The sequence below is a fragment of the Panthera tigris genome, chromosome A2 (genome assembly GCF_018350195.1).
Source record: "Panthera tigris isolate Pti1 chromosome A2, P.tigris_Pti1_mat1.1, whole genome shotgun sequence".
Classification (NCBI taxonomy): domain Eukaryota; kingdom Metazoa; phylum Chordata; class Mammalia; order Carnivora; family Felidae; genus Panthera; species Panthera tigris.
The window spans coordinates 25,498,071-25,522,243 of record NC_056661.1 but is presented as its reverse complement, the minus strand read 5'-3'; the positions used below and the strand labels follow the sequence as shown (position 1 = coordinate 25,522,243).

The window sequence follows — 24,173 nt, the reverse complement described above, 5'->3', positions numbered from 1 at the left end:
CACAGTCTTTCATTCCTGAACCCACTGCTCTTGGTCATCTGGCATGTAGGAACTCCACCTCTTCATCATTAATGTCACCAGTGACTATGAATTGCCAAATCCAAGGGACATTTTTTTCAATACTGCTTTCACTAGACTTCTCACTGACTTTTCAAAAATGCTTTTACTTTTAAATAATTGGACACATGGATCCGTGGAATAAATGGCCTGGAAGTAGACCTATATGAGTACAGCCAGCTAATTTTTGACAAAGTGCAAAAATTAATTCAACAGAAGAAGGATAGTGTTTTCAACAAATGGGGTGGAGCAATTGGACATCCATAAAAAAATAAAACAAATAAACAACAACAAAAAAAACCCTCAAACTTCAGCCTAAATGTCACACCTTGTACAAAAATTACTAAAATTAGATCATAGATTTAAATGTAAAACATAAAACCAAAAACTTTTAGGGGCACCTTTGTGGCTCAGTTGGTTAAGCGTCAGACTTTGGCTCAGGTCATGATCTCATGGTTTGGTTCGTGAGTTCAAGCCCCACATCGGGCTTGCTGCTGTCATGCAACTCTTGATCTCAGGGTTGTGAGTTTAAGCCCCACATTGGGTGTAGAGATTATTTAAACTTAGAAGCAAACCTGGAGCTAAGCAGAGTCTTCAGACTGACACAAAAAGCATAACCCATAAAAGAAAAAAACCCCAATAAATTGTATTTCATCAAAATTAAAAACTATTATTCAGTGAAAACCTTGTTTTTTAAATGTTTATTTATTTATTTTGAGAGAAAGAGAGGGAGTACAAGCAGGGGAGGGGCAGAGAGAGAAAGGGAGGGAGAGAATCCCAAGCAGGCGCCAAGCTGTCAGTGCAGAGCCCAATTCTGGGCTCTGTCTCGTGAACCATGAGATCATGGCCTGAGCTGAAATCAAGAGTTAAATGCTTAACTGACTGAGCCACCCAGGCGCCCCTATTTTTTGTTTTACAATACTGTATTCCTTGGGTGCCTGTGTGGCTCAGTCGGTTGAGCATCCCACTTTGGCTCAGGTCATGATTTCAGGGCTCACAGTTTCAAGCCCTGCATTGGGCTCTGTGCTGACAGCTCAGAGCCTGGAGGCTGCTTTGGATTCTGTCTGTCTGTCTGTCTCTCTCTCTCAAAAATAAATAAACGTTAAAAAAATAAAAAAAAACCCACAATACTGTATTCCTATTCAGAGAGTCCCAACAAATTTGGCATATTAAATTCATAGTACACTCTTAAATATTAAAGATAACCTAATTGATTTCTATTGTATATTTAAGATTCTGATGAATCTGCATTTATATGTATTTTTTTTAACATTTATTTATTTTCGACATACAGAGAGAGAGAGAGCATGAGCAGAGGAGGGGCAGAGAGAGAAAGAGAGGGAGACACAGAATCTGTAGCAGGCACCAGGCTCTGAGCTATCAGCACAGAGCCTGATGCAGGGCTCGAACTCACGAACTATGGGATCATGCCCTGAGCTGAAGTAGGATGCTTAACCAACTGAGCCACCCAGGAACCTCAACATTTATATGTATTTTAATACAGAAAACCTTAAACTCCAACCCTGGTTTGAGTGAAGAGTTAATGACAAGATTAGTTTTCTCAAGTGTAAAATGCAGATTTGGGGTGGGTGGGGAAACACCCTGATAATACTTTAAATTAATCAACTTGATTAATATTCTAAAATATTTAATAATACCTACGCATAATTTATTGCTACTATTTCCTGTCATTTTTGGCTATTTTATCAATTGTGACTTTGTACCTTTGTGCTGGGTGCATATTTGCTAATTTTTTACTGTTTAATGGATTAATGCTAAATATTTCGATGTTTGAGTGGATAACATGGGCATGCCCAGCTTCCCTAGCCCAGGCCTTACTTCCAATTTCCAATTCTTATTCATTTAATAAATATATACTGAGTACTTGAAAAAATGGTTTCTTTGCAGCTCATACTTCCGAGTGTTTTTATTCTGAAAACATGTTATTTTTCAGAATATTTCTATTCCAAAAAAATGTTGTCTTGAAAAGACAGAGCACCGGAGTTACACTGATATACCATTTAGAACATTTAGTTTTTTCTTATTACATTCTCAGTTCAACTATATTTATATGAAGCAACGTGTAGAAAGTAGTCCCATGGTGCCTATTCAGCAGGAATGGCTGGATCACATGTTAATGCTGATACCTGAGTCTTTAAAGGAAGGGAAAGAAAGAGAAAAACTTGTTGAAAGTCTCATAAATGAGGTGTCAAGTGACTTTGAAAAAAGCATGAAGAGATATCTGGGTAAGTAGCATTTCACAAATGCCAAGCTTCTTTTACTTTTGTTTCCCACCCCTTCAATCAAAAGTAGAAATATGAATAATGAATAATTTATATATTTAGCTGTATGTATTTCTTACATACAATTTTTATTTAAAGCTTTTATTTTGAGCTTATAATCTAGTCAAAATCTTTGTAATTTAAGGGAACTTTGTATAATTTTTTTTTCCTGTACTTATTAGCTAAGGGCTTTTTCATTTTTCTCTTTGTCTTTATGGTTGTAGTTACACTGTTTAATACCGGATTGTAAAAAAAAAAAAAAAAAGTATTAGTGTATTTAGAGAAATTTATTAGGGATTTAATATTGGAAATTTTTATTGGCATAAGTTTTTTTTAATGTTTATTTATTTTGTGAGAGAAAGAGAGAGAGAGAGAGAGAGCGTGCAAGCAGGGGAGGGGCAGAGAGAGAGAGAGAGAGAGAGGGAGAATCCCAAGCAACTCCATGCTGTCAGCACAGAGACCGATGCATAGCTCGATCTCAGGAACCATGAGGACATGACCTCAGCCAAAATCAAGAGTCCGATGCTCAACTGACCAAGCCACCCAGGAACCCCTGGAATAAATTCTTTTAAGTGGCCTTTGAGTAGATAGAATGCAAAAAGCTGAAACTTAAAGCTTTACTGTATCTGAATTCACCCCTAAAGTAACACCTAAATAGTACCAACAACTTGATTTTTTTTCAAATAAAGGATTTTTTTTCTCATACTCACTTTAATGCTCAATAAGCTATATTATCCAATATGAAAAGTTAGAAAGTTTGAGTAGGACTTGTGAGAGTTTTCAAGAAATATTAATACATGTATGTGTTTTAGTGAGGAGTGTTCTCGTGAAACCTCCGGTTAAATGCCTTGAAGATGAAGGAGGCCCTTTACCTGAATCCCCTGTGTGAGTAAATTATTTTAAAAACAGTATTGCATCTAGGTTTAAAAAAAATTTTTTTTAATGTTTTTATTTATTTTTGAGACAGAGAGAGACAGAGCATGAGCAGGGGAGGGTCAGAGAGAGAGGGAGACACAGAATCCGAAGCAGGCTCCAGGCTGTGAGCTGTCAGCACAGACCCTGACTCAGCGCTTGAACTCATGGACTGTGATATCATGACCTGAGCTGAAGTCGGACGCTCAACCGACTGCACCACCCAGATGCCCCTGCATCTAGGTTTTGATAACAGATTGAAAATAAGCTGATCTAACATTTAAGTCTAGAATTGTGAAGCTATTTTGAATACATCTGAAGAATAGCACTACTGTGGTGTATCCTTGCTCTGAACTTGTCTATTTGTTGCTTACACAATCAGGGGAATCTTTAAGGATGTATAGGTCAACTTGGCCTTAAGTAACCTCTGGTGTATACCAGACAGATTTCTTCCTCTCTTCCCAGTCCTGAGTTCGTTTATCCATACCCAGGGTAACTGAGCCAGAGCACAGTGGAAGTTAGCAGGGTACCTGGCCCATCAGTCTGTCCTCTCTGAAGATAATGCACTTTCTCTCTCACTCTCTCTTTTTTTTAAATGTTTATTTATTTATTTTGAGAGAGAGAGAGAGAGAGAGAGCGAGCAAGCCGCATGTGAGCAGGGGAGGGACAGAGAGAGAGGGAGAGAGAATTCCAAGCAAGCTCCCTGTGGTCAGCAGAGAACCTGACTCGGGGCTCAGTCCCACGAATGGTGAGATAATGACCTAAGCTGAAATCAAGAGTTGGGTGCTTAACCTACTGAGCCACCCAGGTGTGCCAATAATACACTTTCAAGATCTTGATGCCTTTTTATTACATGCATAAAGCTTTGATCGCTGACCACATTTCCCAGTCTTCTTCTCGCTTTAATATTAATTCCATGTCATAACTATTATTTCCTAAAAGTTAGAGTATATTGTTTGAATTCTGCTTGATATGGTGTTTTGCTTTTCCAGAGGACTGGATTATTCTAAGCCTTGGCATTCTAGCTATGTGCAGACAAGAAGTCAAATATTAGCTAATTTGCACATTGTTCATCCAACTATGAAAATATTACTGGACCTTGGTTATACGACATTTTCCAATACGATTTTGCTAGATTTAACAGGAATTAGGTAAAAATCTCATATTTATTAACTAACATTTAAGATTTGAATATCTCATGCTTGAATCTTTATATTTTCACTGTAGACATTTTAAACTGATGAATCTTGAGAACTTTTCTTTAGATTAAAATTTTTTTACTTTTTTCAACAATTATGTATTAGGACCAATATTTATCATTTGCTTTAAATCATTTTTATACTTCTCATAAACAGAGCTAAAGGGCCAATTGATTGTGAATCACTAAAAAATGATCTGTCAATACAAGCTAGAAAGGCAGAAGAGAAGATAATGAACACATGGTATCCAAAGGTCATAAATCTTTTCACAAAGAAGGAGGCTCTAGAAGGCATCAGACCTGAAAAATGGGATGCATTTTATAACTGTGTTTCTACACTTATGTCAAATCAGGTAAATATATTTTATATATCTTGAATGATAATGCTATTATAATTAGTTTATTATTTTATTATATTTTAAGTTTTTATTTAAATTCTAGTTGGTTAACATACAATGTAATATTTAGTTTCAGGTGTACAGTATAGTGATTCAACACTTCCATATAACACCCGGTGCTCATCACAAGTACATTCCTTAATCCCCATCACCTATTTCACCCATCCCCCACCCACTGGTAACCATCATTTCTCTATAGTTAAGAGACTCTGGTAACCATCATTTCTCTATAGTTAAGAGACTGTTTTTTGGTTTGCCTCTCTGTCTCTATATTTTTTCCCCCTTTACTCATTTGTTTTGTTTCTTAAATTCCACATATGAGTGAAGTCATATGGTATCTGTCTTTCTCTGACTTACTTCACTTAGCATAATACTCTCTTGCTCCATCCATGTCATTGCAAATGGCAAGATTCATTCTCTTTTTTATGGCTGAATAATATTCCATTGCATGTCTCTATACCATATCTTCTTTATCCATTCATCTATCTGTGGACACTTGGGCTGCTTCCATAATTTGGCTATTGTACATAATGCTGCTATAAACTTTGGGGTGCATGTAACATTTTGAATTAGTAATTTTGTATTCTTTGGGTAAATACCTAGTAGTGCGATTGCCTAATTGTAGGATAGTTCTATTTTTAACTTTTTAAACAAATTTTTATTTATTTATTTTATTGTTAACTTTTTGAGGAAACTCCATACTGTTTTCTAGAGTGGCTGCTCCAGTTTATATTGCCATCAACAATGCAAGAAAGTTCCCCTTTCTCCACATCCTCCCCAATACCTGTTGTTTCTTGCGTTTTTGATTTTAGCCATTCTGACAGGTGGGAGATGGTATCTCATCGTGGTTTTGATTTGTGTTTCCCTGATGATGAGTGATGTTGAGCATCTTTTCATGTGGCTGTTAGCCATCTGTGTATCTTCTCTGGAAAAATGTCTATTTATGTCTTCTGCCCATTTCTTAATTGGATTATTCATTTTTTGGGTGCTAAATTTAAAACTGATGTTTTATTTTATTATTTTTTAACTATTTATTTCATTTTTGAGGGAAAGAGAGCACATAAGCAGGGAAGGGGCAGAGAGAGAAAGGGAGACAGAGAATCAAAGCAGACTCCAGGCTCTGAGCTGTCAGTGTAGAGCCCGGCATGGGGCTCAAACTCACGAACTGTGAGATCATGACTTAAGGGGAAGTCAGATGCTTAACCAACTGAGCCACCCAGGTGCCCTTTAGTTTATTATTTTAAATAAAATTCTATTCAGACATAGTGCTAGGTAGTTATTTTGAAATAAGAAAAACATTTTTATCATAATTTTATTTAAATACGTTTAGCATAAAAATGCTTCATTTCTGAAGCAAGATCTGAAGCAATCTAAAATGAAAGGAAATTCTAGAAGTATGTGTCAGTATTATGAGTGATAACTGGGCTCATGCTTAAAGGCTATCAACTAATTATCTATAGCTTTATTGGAGAATATTAACAAAAAGGACTATCCCAGTAAACATTTTTTTGAACATATGAAATTTCAAGTTGATTGATTCTCATGTTTTTCTTAGTAAAATCTTGGTTTGAAATTGAATTGATCATCTTTTTTACAGTATTTATTTATTTATTTATTTATTTATTTATTTTGAGAGAGAGAGAGAGAGAGAGTGTGTGTGTGTGTGTGTGTGTGTGTGTGTGTGTGTGTGTGTGAGAGAGAGAGAGAGATAGAGAGAGAGAGAGAGAGAGAGCAGGGCTGGGGCAGAGAGAAGGGGAGAGAGAATCCTAAGCAGCTTCCATGCTGTCAGCACAGAGCCTGATTTGGGGGTTGATCTCACCACTGCAAGATCATAATCTGAGCCAATATCAAGAGTCAGACGCTTAACTGACTGAGCCACCCAGGTGCCCCTTGAATTGATCATCTTTAAAGAGAATATTAATTCTCTCCTCAAATTTTTACTATTATAGAAATACAGTTCTACAAAAACAGTTCTGAATAAAAACTTTCCCTTTTGTAAAATATCCCCAAAGATTCCATGAATTTTGCAATGTATACTTTTTAAAAGAAATTTTTATTTATTTTGAGAGAGAGAGCACACCAGTGAGAGAGGGGCAGAGAGAGAATCCCAAGCAGGCTCCACACTCAGAGCAGAGCCCGATTTAAGGCTCCATCCCAGGGGTGCCTGGGTGGCTCAGTCGGTTAAGCGTCCGACTTCAGCTCAGGTCACGATCTCGCGGTCCGTGAGTTCGAGCCCCGCATCGGGCTCAGGCCTGATGGCTCAGAGCCTGGAGCCTGCTTCTGATTCTGTGTCTCCCTCTCTCTCTGCCCCTCCCCCATTCATGCTCTGTCTCTCTCTGTCTCAAAAATAAATAAACATTAAAAAAAATAAGAAAAATTAAAAAAGGCTCCATCCCAGAACCATGAGATCATGACCATGACCTGAGCCAAAATCAAGAGTCAGACACTTAACTGAGCCATCCAGGTGCCCTGCAACACATCCTTAAAAGGACACATTTAATATCTAGTATATAACTCTGTAATTAATATACATGATGTACTTTCTATCTTTATCCTCTTAAGAGGTCTATGATTATTTGATAAAAAATAGAGATGAGGAACATTTTGAAGATCATTATATTTGTCCCCTTGGCTAAATTTCAAATAGTTGATTCTACATAAGAATGCATTATTCATAGTTTGGTAACTTATTGTGCACATTTAAAAAAAATTTTAATGTTTATTTACTTTTAAGACAGAGAGAGAGAGCAAACAGGAGAGGGGCAGAGAGGGAGGGAGACACAGAATCTGAAGCAGGCTCCAGGCTCAAAGCTGTCAGCACAGAGCCCGACACAGGGCTTGAACTCATGAGCTGTGAGATCATGACCTGTTCTGAAGTCCGGTGCCACCCAGGTTCCCCTTATTGTGCATGTTTCTAATGTCCAGTGGCTTCACCCTCACCTGGTGATTTGCTGGAAATCCAACTCTCCAGGCTGGGGAGAAGCCCTAATTTGTAGTGTTTGCCAATTTCCTGGTGGAAATATTCCCACAGTGTAATTTTCAGGCATCCAAGGGTTTAGTAACTGGCTCACAAAATTCTTGAATATTTAACTATCAACCTTAGCAGCTTGCTTTAGCATACTAACTGTCCCTCACCTCACGTGCATGTCACCCCATGACACCCTCATTCTCAGGTGTCGGGCCTCTCCTCCCCTTAACCTTCACTTTGTTTAGTTTTTCTGGAATGCTTTCTGTACCATGGAAAGAATTACTGAAGAATATGGAAGATTCTGAGTTGCCATTTTAGGATTGTTGCTAGTCTATAAAAAAAAATCAAAGTTTGCATATATCATTCTACTTATTGTTTTAGACTACACTTCGTAAGAACATACTGTGCTGAATGAAGATAATTTTGAGGACTAAATGAATTCATAGAATGAATTAATTGTAGGTAATAGCTCACTGATTTTGAACAAAAGGTTAAAAGGTTAAAGGTTGAATTTGTACTTTCTAAAGTAATGCTAATTTACGACATCATGCAGCTAAAGGATTTCTTAAAGAGAACTGTAGAAGGATTTGTGAAGCTCTTTGACCAAGAAGATCAATGTGGGCTGCCAATATTTAAGATGGAACTGACATTTGATGAGGATAAAATGGAATTTTATCCTACCTTTCAAGATTTGGAAGATGTTGTTTTGGGTTTGGTAGAGCGAATAACTGAAGCTCTGCAGGTATTTCGTCTTCATTATCCATTGGGTTTCTTTATATGGGCCTCTTTCAGTATTTTATTATTTTATTTTAATTTTATTATTATTTTTTAATATTTATTTATTTGGGGGGAGAGTGCAAGCGAGGGAGGGGTAGAGAGAGGGGGCCATAGGATCCAAAGCAGGTTCTGCACTGACAGGCTGACAACAGTGACCCTGATGTGGGGCTCAAACTCATGAACCGCGAGATCATGACCTGAGCCGAAATTGCACACTTCACCAACTGAGACGCCCAGGTGCCCCCTCTTTCAAAAATTTAAACTGAGTTGAAACTCTATAAAGTGGACGTGTACATAAAATGTTATAACTCTGTTTTATTTCCATCCTCCAAGTTATTTCAAGTTAGAAAGTGCTTTCTCTTTGGTAACATTTCCTGGATGGAAATGATGTTTTTCCTTCTTAGAACTTTTATTGTAGCTGTGAATTGGTATTTTTGTGCACGTTTGATTCTCCCTGTGTAGTTGTGAGCTTCTCAAGGACAAGATCCACATCATGTTTGTTTTTTGTACATTCTAATATAATCACTTAGATATAGTTATTCAATAAATACTTGTTGAATGATAGAAAACTAACGCAAGTTTTTATATTAGATTAAAAATATACAACTCTAAATCATTATTTTTCATCAAGTTATCTTTTTTTGGACCATTGAAATATGATAATAATGTTTAAAAATATAGTATAAGCTCTATGTATAGCCCAATTGCACAGATATTGGTTTCATAAATTGTCATTTTAATTTTTGTTAGAATGTCCAAACAGTTCCCTCTTGGCTCTCAGGAACTTCACCAGCTGTAAATCTGGACACAGAACTTCCTGAACATGTGTCACAATGGGCTGTTACTACACTGAAGGCAGCAGTACATCATAACTTAGAAGGTGCAAGAAAACATTATGAGACATATGGTATATATGACATATATTATTTTATCGTAAAAGAATACCATTTTTATTTTTACTAGAAATTGGTCAGATATTTGGTTGTCTTGGGCTGTCCTGAAAGAGCAGGAAGAACCAGAAGTGAGCATAGGCATGGCTTTTGGCAGAATCACAGATCCAACCCAACCTAAGAAACTTGAATTCTGTTGTCAAGTCTAATGGGTGAATGTTAACTGGAACAGGGTGATGAAGCAAAAAGATATAGAGAAGAGATGTTGGAATAAGGAGAAAGCTAAATCAAGAGTTAAATCAAGATAATTTCGAAGAATAGTTTTGAAGAGACTGCAGCTCAGTTTTATAGTCTCCTCAAGTATGTATGGGGTCAGGATTGTTACTTGACATTCTGTTAATCAAAACTTTCTATTAACTGGCTTAACAGTACCTCTATATTATTGTAAGATCATTAGCATACACTATTATCTTTATTTTAAAATGTCATGTTTAACCTGGTTTGGTTGTTAGGTCTATTTTATTAATGTATGTTAATTCTCTATTAATAATATTTAATTGAATAGTCTACTCATTTCCCTGACCATATCAACAAAACACTTTATCTTTTTGAATGGGTCTTATTGTTGAGATTTAAATTAGGTTATTAATTTTCAGTTGAAAAATATAATTGGCTTCTTGATGGGTCTGCGGTTGAGCTGATAGAGACTTTCCAAGCAGAAGATCATACTTTTGATGAATACACAGAAGTAAGTGGTAATTCTGTTTTTCATGAGTGCCTTTGAATTTCTGTTTTAAAATTAGGGTGAATTTTTTTTTCCCTGTAAAGTAAATGCTTCAATTGAAGTTAATAGAATTTCTCATTCAGAACATCATTATAGTAAATTCATAGGTTCATTTCATAATTTATTATTTTATTTTATTTTAGAGAGAGAGAGCAAGTGGGGGAGAGGGGCAGAGGGAGAGAGAGAGATTCTTAAGCAGGCTCCATGCTCAGTGCTGAGCCTCACATGGGGCTCAATCCCGCGACCCTGGGATCATGACGTGAGCCAAAATCAGGAGTCCGATGCTCAACCAACTGAGCCACCCAGGCTCTCCTCACCCCATAATTTCTTTAGTTATTCATTAACTCATTCATTGCTTCAACAAAAATCTCTTCATCACATTCAGACACCTAGCAAGGTTTTGGTGACGTTAAAATAAATAATACATGCACGTTATCCTCAGGAGCTTATATTTGGCCTGGAAGTCAGACATAGGAATAACAACCATGATATGTACAGATAGGTGCTGGAATGGAGATGTGAACAAGGTGTGGTGGAAGCACAGAAGAGGGAGTGGTTGCATCTGCTTCGGAATATTGGTGACTATTTCTTAAAGAAGTGAAAAGTGAGCCAGGCTTTGAAGGAGATGTTTATAGGTACAGAGGAACTGTAGCATGACCAAGATAGGTGAAGAATAGGTAACATAGGAAATGTAGTACACAGCAAATTTAGAAGATGAAGTTGGAAATGTAAGTGGGAGCCATGTGGGAAAAATTTTAGGGTATCTTTGCTCAACAGTTTGTACTTTGTTTTGAAGGTTTTTAGCTGTGCAAGTAATATACTTGGATCTGATTTTTAAATGCTTTTTTATTTTTTTAAGTTTATAGGAAGATTTCTCAGTCTCGCCTCAGAAATAATGCTTTTGCCTCAGTGGGTTCATTTCCCTATGGTGCGTTTGGATTGTGAAGATTTGAAGACGGGTCTAACAAACAAAGCAAAAGCCTTTGCAAACATATTATTAAATGACATAGCTTCAAAACATAGAAAAGAAAATGAAAGGTAAGTAGAATTAATTGCTAAACTTGGAATTATAGGGTTAAAAGAAATATTTTGCTAATGATAACTCTTGTTTAAAAGATTAGGGGGTGCCTGGATGGCTTATTCAGAAGAGCATGTGACTCTTGATCTTGGGGTTGTGAGTTTGAGACCCATACTGGGTGTAGAGATTACTAAAAAATAAGTAAGTAAATAAACTTAAAAAAATTAAAAACAAATTTTTAAATGTTTGTTTATTTTTGGGACAGAGCCAGACAGAGTGCTAGTGGGGGAGGGGCAGAGAGAGAGAAGGAGACACAGAATCCAAAACAGAGCTGTCAGCACAGAGCCTGATGCGGGGCTCAAATCCATGAACTGTGAAACCATGACCTGAGCCGAAGTCAGATGCCCAACCGACTGAGCCATCCAGGTGCCCCAATTTAAAAAAATTTTTTTAAAAGATTAAAATATAAGTTCTTACAATTTTTTCTTCACAGCTGCCTCCTAAGGACTTTCCCTTGTAGTCCCATTGGTCTGGTTTTTGTTTGTTTGATATGGTTTGAGAATTGTTTTGAGGAAACACAGGATTTTTTTTTTTTTTTTTTTTTTAAGAAACTGAAATAAACTAGTGTTTGGATGCAGGCTGCATGAAAACAGAAAGACTTTCAATGATATTGGGAAGATCTTGGATTGTTCCTGACCCCAATATTGTGGTCTTACCTAACGTATTTTTATCATCTGTAAAATAGAGACAGCAATACCTACTTTGCAGAGTGGTTGTAAAATTAGATTCATAAAATAGTGGCTTGCTAGTTGGATATGTCATGCAGACACTTTTTCCTTGTCTCATGCTGGGTTTCATTTTTTTAAACGTATTTTAATGTTTATTTATTTTTGAGAGAGAGAGAGAGAGAGAGAGAGAACAGGGGAGGAGCAGAGAGAGAGGAAGATACAGAATCCGAAGCAGGCTCCAGGCTCCGAGCTGTCAGCACAGAGCCCGATGCGGGGCTCGAACTCACAAACCGTGAGATCATGACCTGAGCTGAAAGCGGATGCTTAACCGACTGAGCCACCCAGGAGCCCTGTATTTTATTTTATCTTTTGAGAGAGAGAGCAGGGGAGGAGCAGAGAGAGATGGGGACAGAGGATTTGAAGTGGGCTCCCCATTGACAGCAGTGAGCCCCATGTGGTGGTTGAACTCAAGAACTGCAAGATTATGACCTAAGCTGAAGTCAGATTCTCAACTGACTGAGCCATCCAGGTGCCCCTGTCTAAACACATTTTGAATTAGCTGTCAAAATTTCAAAATGTTGACACACACACACACACACACACACACGCACGCACACACAATCCAGATCTTTTACTTTTCTTGAAAAGGTGGGAAGACTGTGCCTTGTTGGGCCTGCAGTGGTAGGTGGAACTGAGAAGCAGTTTCCATTTTATATGGAATGTGTCCTTTGGTTTGTTCACCCACTGCTGAATCAACTCATCATCCAACTCATTTAATTCATCTGTTACCTGCCTGTCTCCAAAAGAATCTTAGTTTGTAACTTCTGTAAGGACTAAAACTAATACATGTAAAGCACCTAGCACAGTGCCTGGGACATGGCATTCAATCAATGTTAGCTAGTATGTTTATTTTCCCAGAAGCAATGTGAGAAAATCATGTGCTTTAGAGTCAGAAAGATCTAGATTTGAATCCTGGCTCTGTAATGAACTAGTTCTATAACTCCAGGCAAGTTAGTTAATTTCCCTGAGCCTCAGTTTTCTGCTGTGCCAGCTGTGAAAAATAATACTTTCCCTGAAGGACTAATGTTAGGATCACAGATTACATTTTTTTAAGTGTTTATTTTTGAGAGAGAGAGTGTGAGCATGAGGGGGCAAGAGGGAGGGGCAGAGAGAGAGAGGGAGACAGAGGATCTGAAGTGGGCTTTGTGCTGACAGCAGAGAGCCCAATGCAGGGCTTGAACTCACAAACCATGGAATCATGACCTGAGCTCAAGTTGGATGCTTAACTGACTGAGTCACCCAGGAACCTCCACGGATTATGTTTGTAAAGCATCTGGCACTGTGCTTGGTGTAGAATAGTCACCCAATGAAGGGAGCCATCACATCAATAAATATTTTTAAGTAAACAAAAAGTATATGCCTGTCACGGACACCTGGGTGGCTTAGTCAGTCAGTTAAGTGTCTGTCTCGGTTTCAGCTAGGTCTGGATCTCACAGTTCATGGGCTGGAGCCCTGCCTTGGGTTTCTCTGTCTCCCTCTCTCTCTGCCCCTTCCCTGCTCTATCTCAAAAATAAAATAAATAAATAAATAAATAAATAAATAAATAAATAAATAAACTTAAAATTTGACTGTCAAAAAATGAAGTATTGTCAGGCATGCTTTGTACAAAAGTATACTACACAAAAAGATATCAACAATGGCAAAGCATTCGTTTCTAACAATCCCATGGAATAAGAGCCACAACAATGCCTTAATCAAAAAATGATTTATGTTTAACATGACATTTTTTGGTATTTATTTTTGTGCTATCTGTGACTTTTCTGGAAAATTCTGTCACTTCCAACAAAATAACTGTATATTATTATAAACCCATGACATAAGAGCAGCTGAAAATTTGTCCAGTTTCCTCTATCTAGTGCATTCTTTCATTCTTTTCCATTTAAATTCCCTACTTGAGATAGATAACATCAAAAGGAGGAATGTGTGCCACTAGGTACAGTTTATTAAATAAATAATCATTAAAGAACGCTTTTCTTACTCACTGTTTAGTTTAGCATCTGTTTGGGCCAATCATTTGCTCTCATTTTGTCTGCCTTTGTCTTTTGTGGTACTGTCTCTCCCAAAGGGACACAGATTCTGCTCTAGCAAGGTGAAAGTGCCCTCGTAGGATCACCTGTCTTTTTGGCATTGTCCACTTTGTTGCATCCCTCCTAAATTTTTGAAAATCAAGAATGACATATTAAGCCCTACGTGATCTAATTACTGCTCACCTCTCCAGCTTCATAATGTCCCCTTCTTTGTATTCACATTGGCCTGCTTACCATTCCTAAGTACACTCTACATCACACTGCTTAGCTGGATGTTCAAGAGAGTTGAAGAGATCCATAGAAAATTTTTTTCTAATATACCATAATTTCTACATAAAAACGTTATGTCAATTTCATAGATTTTTGTAGATGTATGATGTATACCAAGTTACATCAGCTAAGTTGTCCTTAAATGTTTCAAGACGTCTTAGTGATTTAATATTTTGAGGCTATCACGGTTCATATTTTGTAATATTTGTAACACATATATCAAATATGATATAGCATTAATTACTATAACCATAGTAAAGCAGAGCATTGTGTCAGTATCTGCAGTGATTTTGAAGCAATTAAAGAGCATGCATTAAAAGTCCCTGAGACAACAGAAGAGATGATGGATCTGATATCTTATGTAGAAAAAGCCCGGACTATAGGGATTCAAGAGTTGATTTTACGGATCAAGGTAAGAATCTTTTAATTACAATATTTTATTTATTTATTTATGTATTTATTTATTTATTTTATTTTAATGTTTATTTTTAAGAGAGATAGAGTATGGGGGTGGGGTGGGCAGAGAGAGAGGGAGACACAGAATCCGAAGCAGGCTCCGGGCTCTCAGCTGTCAGCACAGAGCCTGATGCAGGGTTTGAACCCACCGACTGTGAGATTGTGACCTGAGCTAAAGTCGGACACTTAACCAACTGAACTACCCAGGCACCCCTCTAGTTGTGTTTTCTTAGGCTCCTCTGGGCTCTGATAGTTTCTCAGATTTGTTTTGTTTTGTTTTGCTCTTTAATGGCCTTGACAGTGTTGAGAAGTACAGATCAGGTATATCATAGGATGGCCCTCTGTTGGAATTCATCTGATGTTTTTCTCTTGACTAGACTGAGGTAGTGGGCTTTTGGAAAGAGAATCACAAAGGTTAAGTGTACACACATCATCACATCGTATCAAGGGTACATATTATCAACATGACTTACCACTATTAATGTTGACCTTGACCACTAGTCTTAAGTAGTGTTTATCAAGTCTCTCCACTCTTTTCTCCCCCTTTCTGTGATGTCTTCTCTGGAAGGAAGTCACTATATGCAACCCACACTTCAGAATTGGGGAGTTATGCTCTCCTCCTTTACCATAGAGTAGCTACATAATTTATTTGGACTTCTTCTGCATGAGAGATTTGTCTGCTTTTCCACTTATTAATTTATTCAATTACTTATTCATATCACTATGAACTAAGGGATATTTATTTTCTACTTAGGGCTATAATATAAATTTATTGTTATGTATACCTTAATATCTATTGCTAAATTTTTTCTTAATTTTTGAGGTTTCTTTTTTCTTTAAAAACTTTAACTTCAAAAATGTTACATATGTTTTATTTCCCTTCTTTATCTTAATAGTTGAGATTCTTTTGGGATGTCTACATAAACCACCATATAAATTGCAAATAATGAGAGTTTTGGTTCTATCCTCATAAACATTACACATTTCCAAAATCTTGTTTATTTTCTTTGCTACGATGGTCTGACTAGGACTCTAGTACAGTAATCACTTGATCCCAACCTCAAAGGGGGAGCTTTCAATATTTCACTATTAAGTATGACATTTGGTGTGTATGTGTTTCTTTAATAGGTACCTTTATCGGATTAGTATGCGCTCTTCTATTAGGTGCTATTTATTTGTTTATTTTGAGCTCCCCCCCTTTTTAAAAAAAATTGAGGTATAGTTGACACACAATGTCACATCAGTTTCAAGTTTACAACATAGTGATTCGACAACTCTGTACCTTATGCTGTGCTCACAAATGTAGTTACCATATTTGCACAATACAGCACTACTACAATACGATTGACTATATTCCCTATTCTGTACCTTTTATCTCCGTAACGTATTCATTCCATAACTGGAGGCTGTACCTTTCAGGTTTTTTTTTTTTTTATATTATAAACGGATGTTGAATTTTATCAAATCCTTTCTTTTTTGCATCTATGCTTTTTCTCCTTTAATCTATTAATATAGTTAATTGCATAGATGAAGTTTTGAAAGTTATATTTCTACATGCAATATAATATGAATTGTACACATTATATACATATTATATACATATATACTATATATGTCATACCAAAAACTTGTAAATTAGATCTTTGAGTCTGTATTTTAATTCTTTTTTTTTCAATATATGAAATTTATTGTCAAATTGGTTTCCATACAACACCCAGTGCTCATCCCAAAAGGTGCCCTCCTCAATATGTATTTTAATTCTTAAAAATTACAGCACTGCATATGAATCAATGAAAGCGATAGGAGGTAAAGGTCCTCAATTTATCCATTCATGTCAATCTACTGGTTTAAAGGTTATTTTTCCCCTTTGCAAAGAGGAAAAATATGTAAGAAAAACATGTACTTACTATGGGAAACAGGATCTGACTTTCACCCCAAACTCTTCCTGGACAATTGCTGTATGTCAGTGGTAGGTGAGAAAGGTGATAATGTCATTGAAGATACAAAACAAAACAAAAGATACTAAAATCTATGTCACCAAAGATTCAAAAATAAATACATAATAATAAAAAATATAAAATTCATTTAAAAAATTTAAGTCTTTATTTATTTTTTGAGAGAGAGAGAGAGAGAGAGGGAGTTTGAGTGGGGGAGGAACAGAGAGAGAGGGAGACACAGAATCTGAAGCAGGCTCCAGGCTCTGAGCTGTCAGCACAGAGCCCAACATGGGGCTCAAACCCACGAACCATGAGATCATGACCTGAGCTGAAGTCAGACGCTTCACCAACTGAGCCACTCAGGCACCCCAAAAATATAAAATTCTTTGAAATCAAAAGTTGAAAGTGTCAAACAAAAGCTGCATATTTGATCACCTTTTTCAGTCATGCACAAGGAGGACCAAGAGTACCTTTATGGTTAGTCAACTTCAAGATGAAACCTTTAGAGGCACCTGGGTGGCTCAGTTGGTGAAGTGTCTGACTTCAGCTCAGGTCATGGTCTCACAATTGGTGGTTTCGAGCCCCGCATTGGGCTCTGTGCTGACAGCTCAGAGCCTGGAGCCTGCTTCAGATTCTGTGCCTCCCTCTCTCTCTGCCCCTCCCCCACTCACGCAGTCTTTCTCTCTTTCAAAAATATATAAACATTAAAAAATTTTTTTAAAGATAAAACCTTTAAAATGCTTTATTTCCAGCATAGAAGTCTACAGCTGTGTGGTGTGAAGCAAGTAAATAATCCTACAGCTACTGAAATACCCATGTGATTTGGGTAATATGAAATATCAGTTAATAATCTGAGTCAAATTGAAATTTGAAAGAGTATTAGAAATTGTTGGTTCTTTTCTTTTCCCTAATGCGTTTATTTCCTATATGGTGTGTTATACCTGGAGTTTCTTTTGTAGGAATCCAAACGCCGAATGAGTTACTTTTTAGATGTTTTCCTATTTCCTCCAGAAGACTTAGCTTTAAATTCAACTGTCCTTATGTGGCCTTGGAAAATTAATCCCATCTTTGATGAAAATGATGAGGTGAATATATTTTTCAGTATGTACTTTTGTATTCTGACGTTTTAAGCACATTTATTTAATCTACCTTTAAAAAGTAACTTCGTGTGTCAATATGAGTTTGGGGCCAGCAACGTTTATGGTCCTGCAGGCTTAGGACAGGATGTTAGGCTTAATACAGGGTCTGGTAAGAAGTGGGACTGACATTAAAGAGGTCAGAACTACTTGACAGCAGCTACCATGTCCCTCTGGCCTCACTGTAGCTCCAGGCACTCCATCCCATTGCCTGGAAGGAAAGAGCTGCTTGTTAGTGACTGAGGACGACAGACTAGGGAGACATTTGGGTTCCCCAACTCTGGACCAAGGAAGCGTTTTTCAGGTTTGTAATGGCCTGGAACTCTTCCAGTTGGCCACAGTCAGATTGGGCCTATGCTGAGTCTGTGGTTCGGCTCTTGGGCGATTCTTGGGCCAAGAGTTTAAATACAGTCCCAGGTATGAGCTGTGGCAGATACAGGGCTGAAACCTTCCCGGCTTGCTGTCCTCTGCTCACAGCACCACCATCCCAACTAGCATTTCTGCAGTTCCTCTTTTGCCATGACTGTCCAAAACCAACACCTGCCCAGTGCCGTGATGCTGAGGGTGGATGGTGGGTTGGGGCCAGAGTTGCCATTTCTGCTGTCGAGATTTCAGAGTCCGTCATTCTGTTTCGGATGAGAGGTCCTGGGAGATGATTAGACAGCTGGAAACATCGACCTGACTATTATTGTGTAAAAATTGTGCATAATTCTCAATGTATATTTATAAATTTCTATTTTTTATAACTTTGGGAGACTTCATGGAGGGAAAAAGTAGTAAGCAGAGCCAGATTAAGAATGTTATTTATGAGCTCTAAAGGTCATAAATAAAAGGTCCTAATAAAAACTTTGCAAATGAAACAGAAAAAAAAAGAGGTCAGAACTATTGTAAGTTGATAATAATAATAATAGTAAGCACTGCCTTAAGTGCTTTGCATTTAGTAACTCATTTAATACTCGCAAAAATCCCAGGTGTTCCTAATTCCCCATTTCATAGATGAGAAAAATGAGTCTCAGAGAAGTTAAGTAACTTGCCCAGTATCAGATTGAGTATACTTTAGATTTTGGAAAAGTTCTAGTGTAAAGCAGTCTCTCCTATGGTGGGAAGTGAGATGGTGTAGTAATAAAAAGCATGGACTTCAGTCAGATAAACCCAAGTTCTAATGCAGATCTTGACTTTTATGACTTTGTGACGTTGGGCATACCTCTTGATTTCTATAAGTCTAAATGTCTTCATCTCTGAAGTAATAAGAATAATAACAATAACTGTGCTAATATAAGTAACGTGTTGAATAGTTCTTGACACTCGGGATCTATCTGTTAAATAAAGTATCTAATTAATATGTAAGAATTGTTACCATCACTTCAGAAAGCTAGGGAAAATTTTCTGTGTGGTTTATTATTATTTGCATTTTTATACTGGTCGGTGTTTCATTCTTGTACTCATTTTTACTTCTGTGGTGGTTTTTATTACTACAAAAAGCGTTCAGATTTCTGATTTGATAGATTTCCTTTGTAACAAAATAATTAACCTGATTAAATTGTCTCTTAAAAAGCTTATTGAGAATGCAAAACATGAAAAAGAAAATGAGCTGATAGCCAAGAGAGAGAAACTGATTTTGGAAATAGAAAAGGAATCACGCCGCATGGAAGAGTTTACAGAATTTGCAGAACTGGACCGCATGCAACAGGTGTGATGAACACAGAAGACGGTAGCTATGACAAGCCTGTAGATTAATACACGACATGTTTGCATACACTTAAAAACATGAAAAACATATGCTTACTCTGGCAAACAAGGTCTGACTCTTGGGCCTGAGCTGGTACTATTCATGTATCTTTCTTGTGACTTAGTTTTCTACCTGTAAAATAGACAGACCCATACATTTTGCTCTGTACTCTATACCATAGTTCTGTTGTGAAGTTGATATTTAAAGCCTTAATATAAATGCAAGAACACAGCCCATGCAGTGTCATATAATCTTATTTTAATAACGTTACTTGGATATTTCTTGAGATAAACAATTATTTGCTTTCAGTATGTGACAGATGTAAGGCAACTACAGAAACGTATTCAGGAGTCTGAAGAAGCAGTTCAGTTTATTAATAAGGAAGAGGAACTTTTCAAATGGGAATTGACAAAATATCCTGAACTGGATAAATTAAAAGTGAACATTGAGCCCTATCATAAGTTTTTTAATTTTGTTCTCAAGTGGCAGCGAACAGAAAAACGGTAATTTTTGTTAGTGTAATAAAAATTAAGCAAATCTGGGGCACCTGGGTGGCTCAGTCGGTTGAGCGTCCGACTTCAGCTAAGGTCGTGATCTCATGGTTCATGGGTTCAAGCCCCGCATCAGGCTCTGTGCTGACAGCTCAGAGCCTGGAGCCTGCTTTGGATTCTGTGTCCCCCTCTCTCTCTGCCCCTCCCCTGCTAGTACTCTCTCGAAAGTAAATAAACATTTTTTTTAAAAAATTAAGCAAATGATATGGAAGGACTTGTAAAATGTTGCAGTGATATTTGATGTTGTTGTTGGTTAAGTGTTTGAAAGTAGGACATATTCATCCATTTGAGAGAGAACCAAGTGTCACACAGAAGTGTCAACCATTGCTAAGGTAGCACCTACCCTTACCAATATAATATGTAAAGTGTCACTTGGGTTTTCCAGAACTGATTCACTTTTTTATGCAATTAATGAATTTGACTAATATTTTTGGAGTCAAACCTGCATTTTATTTGGCTACCCTTAGTCATCCATTTACAGTCTGATATGTATTGTAGCACATGCAGCGTGGCTGAGATGATGGTGTTAATCTTCTCTCTCTACCATCAGCTCTACCTGTGTGATTAAGAAAAACATAACTTCTCTTGCCCACAGTTGTTTCTCTTATGAGAGTCGAGCCTAAAGAATATCTAAGTCCCCCTTTACACTCCAGACATTTCTGAGTTTAGTATTTTTTCTTTCAATCCAGGTGGATGGATGGAGGCTTTTTGGACCTCAATGGGGAAAACATGGAAGCTGATGTAGATGAATTTTCCCGAGAAGTTTTTAAGACACTGAAATTTTTCCAAATGAAGCATAAGAAAGAATTGCAAGAAAAAAGAAAGGCAGCAAAAAAGCGGTCTCTGGGAGAGGACAAACTGGAAGAAGAACCGAAAGAGAATCCTACTATTATTATGTGCTCCACAGTAATGGAGCAGATTAAAGTTTTTAAGGTATGAACACATTTAATGACATTTTAGAAAGTCCTGGCCAGAGCTGTTCACATCATTCAGTGCCAATGAAGAGAAATAGAACGATTTAGAAGCAAAACCAAAGCTGAATCTGGAAAACTTGATCTATTACTAATCTATTAGTAGATCTATTACTTGATCTATTACTAAATCCATGCTTCATTCTTCCCCAATAAAGTCATTGAAAGCAATCCTTTCATAGAACTATGTGTGGCAAATAGAAAAGACTAGAATGACTAACTACAATGATATAAAGAGGGTAAAAAATTACTAGAGCAGACCAGTCAGCCTATCTAAGGGCAATAGCACAGGATAGCAGTTAGTTGGGGGAGTTTTAAAGTCATACCACTTACGTTTGTATCACAATTTCACACTTCTTAGTAGCATATCTTAGGCAAGGTATTTAGCCTCCCGTGCTTCAAGTTGTGTTTTTTAAAAAATGTTTATTTATTTATTTTGAAGGCGGGGGGCAAGGGGCAGAGAGAGAGAGGAGGAGAGAGGGAGAGAGAAAGAATCCCAAGCAGGCTCCACATACCCAACAAAGAGCCCAGTGTAGGGCTCTCACCCACAAACTGTGAGATCATGACCTGAGCCAAAATCTAGAGGTGGACGCTTAATTGACTGAGCCACCCAGGCACCCCTCAAGTCATTTTTAATGAATAAATACTAACAGTTTTTGTGACAGTTAATAAGGCCTCCAGCTTCCCTAGGCAGTAGTGGCCGGGTTCCAGGGGTGGTGCCATTTCCATTGTCAATGCAGTGGAAACTTGGATGGGATTTTAAGCATTGTTTGTGTCTGTATCTAGCACTCTCAGAGATTCCATGAGCTGCCTGGATTTTTTTTAAAGAAACTACTTAAAATCGTTTTCAATATTTAATATATTTATGTGGCTTAAAAAATAGAGATATATCTGAAGAGTCTCCTTCCCATGTTTCTACCTGTATAACTCAGATTATCAATGTTACTACTTTCATGTATATACTTGAGTTTTGTTACACATACAACCATATAAACATATGTTCTTATTCTTCCATCTTTTTACATAAAATACAGTGTCCTATATGTATTATTTTCCCTCTTTGTTTTGATTACTTTATCTTAGAGACCTTTCCTCATCACATACAAACTTTTTCTCTTTTTTTTGTTACACCTATATAGTGTTATATACTGGTATAAGATTTCATATGTGTGCAAGTATGACTACAAAGCAAATTCCAGAAGAGTAAATGCCAGCATGAAATCTATAGTCAAATTACCTTACATAGGGGCTATACCAGTTTAAACTCTCACCACCCTCAACAAGAGAATATCATCAAACTTGAGTTTTTGCTAATATAAGAGAATTTTTATTTCTCTTATTATGTAAAGTGTTAAGCATATTTTTATATATTTAAGAATGTTTTGTATTTCTTTGTGAAATGTTTGGTCTTATCATTGTCTATTTGTCTATTGAATTATTGATCTTTTTCTTACTGATTTCTAGGATATAATATATATAGATATTATTTATACATTAATATTGATTATATTAATATTTCTAAGACACATTAATTTCCCAGGGTATTATATTGTAAGTATATATATATATGTAATTCACATATATTAAAGACATTAGGCTTTTTCTATGTATGATGTATTTTGCAAATATTTATTATTTGTTTTTTGACTTTATTTATCATGTATCTTGCCTTGCAGAAGCCTTTTTATTTGAATTTAGATTTATTATTCCTGAAGTAAATGGAAAAGGAAGGTTTTTTATTTTTATGTAGTCATCATTCTATTCCTTTTTTATTTTTATTTTTTTATTAAGTAATTTCTATGCCCAGAATGGAGCTTGAACCCATGACCTTGAGATCAAAAGTCGCATGCCCCAATGACTGAGCCAGCCAGGTGCCCCCATTCTTTTCCTTTGTCTACTGAATTTTAAATTATAGCTAGAAATGCTTTCCTCATTCCAAGGTAATGTTTTCTTCTAGCACTTCCATAGTTTATTATTTGCTAACATTTTATTGAGGATTTTTGGGGTTAAATTCAGGAGAGATGTTGGTCTTAACATTTTTGTAATGTCTTTGCCAGGTTTCAGTATCAGGATTATGATGTCCTTATGAAAGAAATTGGAGAGTTTTATGTTCTCTATTTTCTGAAAGAGTTTTCTATAAAATTGGTATTAATTGTTTCTTAAATATTTTAGAGGCACATTCACCAGTGATGTCATTGGATTTTCTTGTGGGAAAGGTTTTGAAAAGGATTCAATTTCTTTAATATATATAGGGATATTCAGATTTGTATTTAATTTTGTGTCAATTTTGATAAGTTGTATTTTCCAAAGAACTTTTCCATTTCTTCTAAGTTGTTGAATTTGTTACCATAAAGTTGCTCATGATATTTTTATTATCTTTTTAATGTCTGAAGAATCTGTATGGATAATTCCCTTTTCATTCCAATTCCAAATATTGTTAATTAATTTAAAAATTTTTTTTTCATTTTATTTTATTAAAATTTTTTTCATATATTTTAAATTTAATTTTTTAAAATTTTTTTTAACATTTATTTATTTTTGAGACAGAGAGACACAGCATGAATGGGGGAGGGGCAGAGAGAGAGGGAGATACAGAATCGGAAGCAGGCTTCAGGCTCTGAGCCATCAGCACAGAGCCCGACGCCGGGCTCGAACTCGCGGACCGCGAGATTGTGACCTGAGCTGAAGTCGGATGCTTAACCGACTGAGCCACCCAGCGCCCCTAAATTTAATTTTTTTTTTTAAATTTACATCCAAGTTAGTTAGCATATATAGAACAATGATTTCAGGAGTAGATTCCTTAATGCTCCTTACCCATTTAGCCCATCCCCCCTCCTACAACCCCTCCACTAACCCTCTGTTTGTTCTCCATATTTATGAGTCTCTTCTGTTTTGTCCCCTCCCTGTTTTTATATTATTTTTGTTTCCTTTCCCTTATGTTCATCTGTTTTGTCTCTTAAAGTCCTCATATGAGTGAAGTCATATGATTTTTGTCTTTCTCTGACCGACTAATTTCACTTAGCA

General features: G+C 36.7%; 1 protein-coding gene across 14 annotated transcripts in view; it reads left to right on the top strand.

Annotated features, from left to right (window-relative positions):
- The window catches only part of DNAH12 (dynein axonemal heavy chain 12), a 210,872-nt gene that overhangs the window by 11,604 nt on the left and 175,095 nt on the right, over positions 1 to 24,173 (top strand). For 11 of the 14 annotated variants that reach the window (XM_042979211.1, XM_007084416.3, XM_042979213.1 and 8 more), the window contains 13 exons: positions 2,114 to 2,303; positions 3,152 to 3,224; positions 4,244 to 4,402; positions 4,607 to 4,802; positions 8,369 to 8,557; positions 9,343 to 9,499; positions 10,139 to 10,230; positions 11,126 to 11,304; positions 14,646 to 14,781; positions 17,722 to 17,847; positions 19,454 to 19,588; positions 19,937 to 20,130; positions 20,868 to 21,111. In XM_042979211.1, coding sequence (XP_042835145.1) covers positions 2,114 to 2,303; positions 3,152 to 3,224; positions 4,244 to 4,402; positions 4,607 to 4,802; positions 8,369 to 8,557; positions 9,343 to 9,499; positions 10,139 to 10,230; positions 11,126 to 11,304; positions 14,646 to 14,781; positions 17,722 to 17,847; positions 19,454 to 19,588; positions 19,937 to 20,130; positions 20,868 to 21,111 — 2,070 coding nt within the window. Of the gene's footprint in view, positions 1 to 2,113; positions 2,304 to 3,151; positions 3,225 to 4,243; positions 4,403 to 4,606; positions 4,803 to 8,368; positions 8,558 to 9,342; positions 9,500 to 9,525; positions 9,843 to 10,138; positions 10,231 to 11,125; positions 11,305 to 14,645; positions 14,782 to 17,721; positions 17,848 to 19,453; positions 19,589 to 19,936; positions 20,131 to 20,867; positions 21,112 to 24,173 lie in introns of those variants that run through there. The other 3 variants (XM_042979222.1, XM_042979216.1, XM_042979217.1) reach the window with 3 other exon arrangements.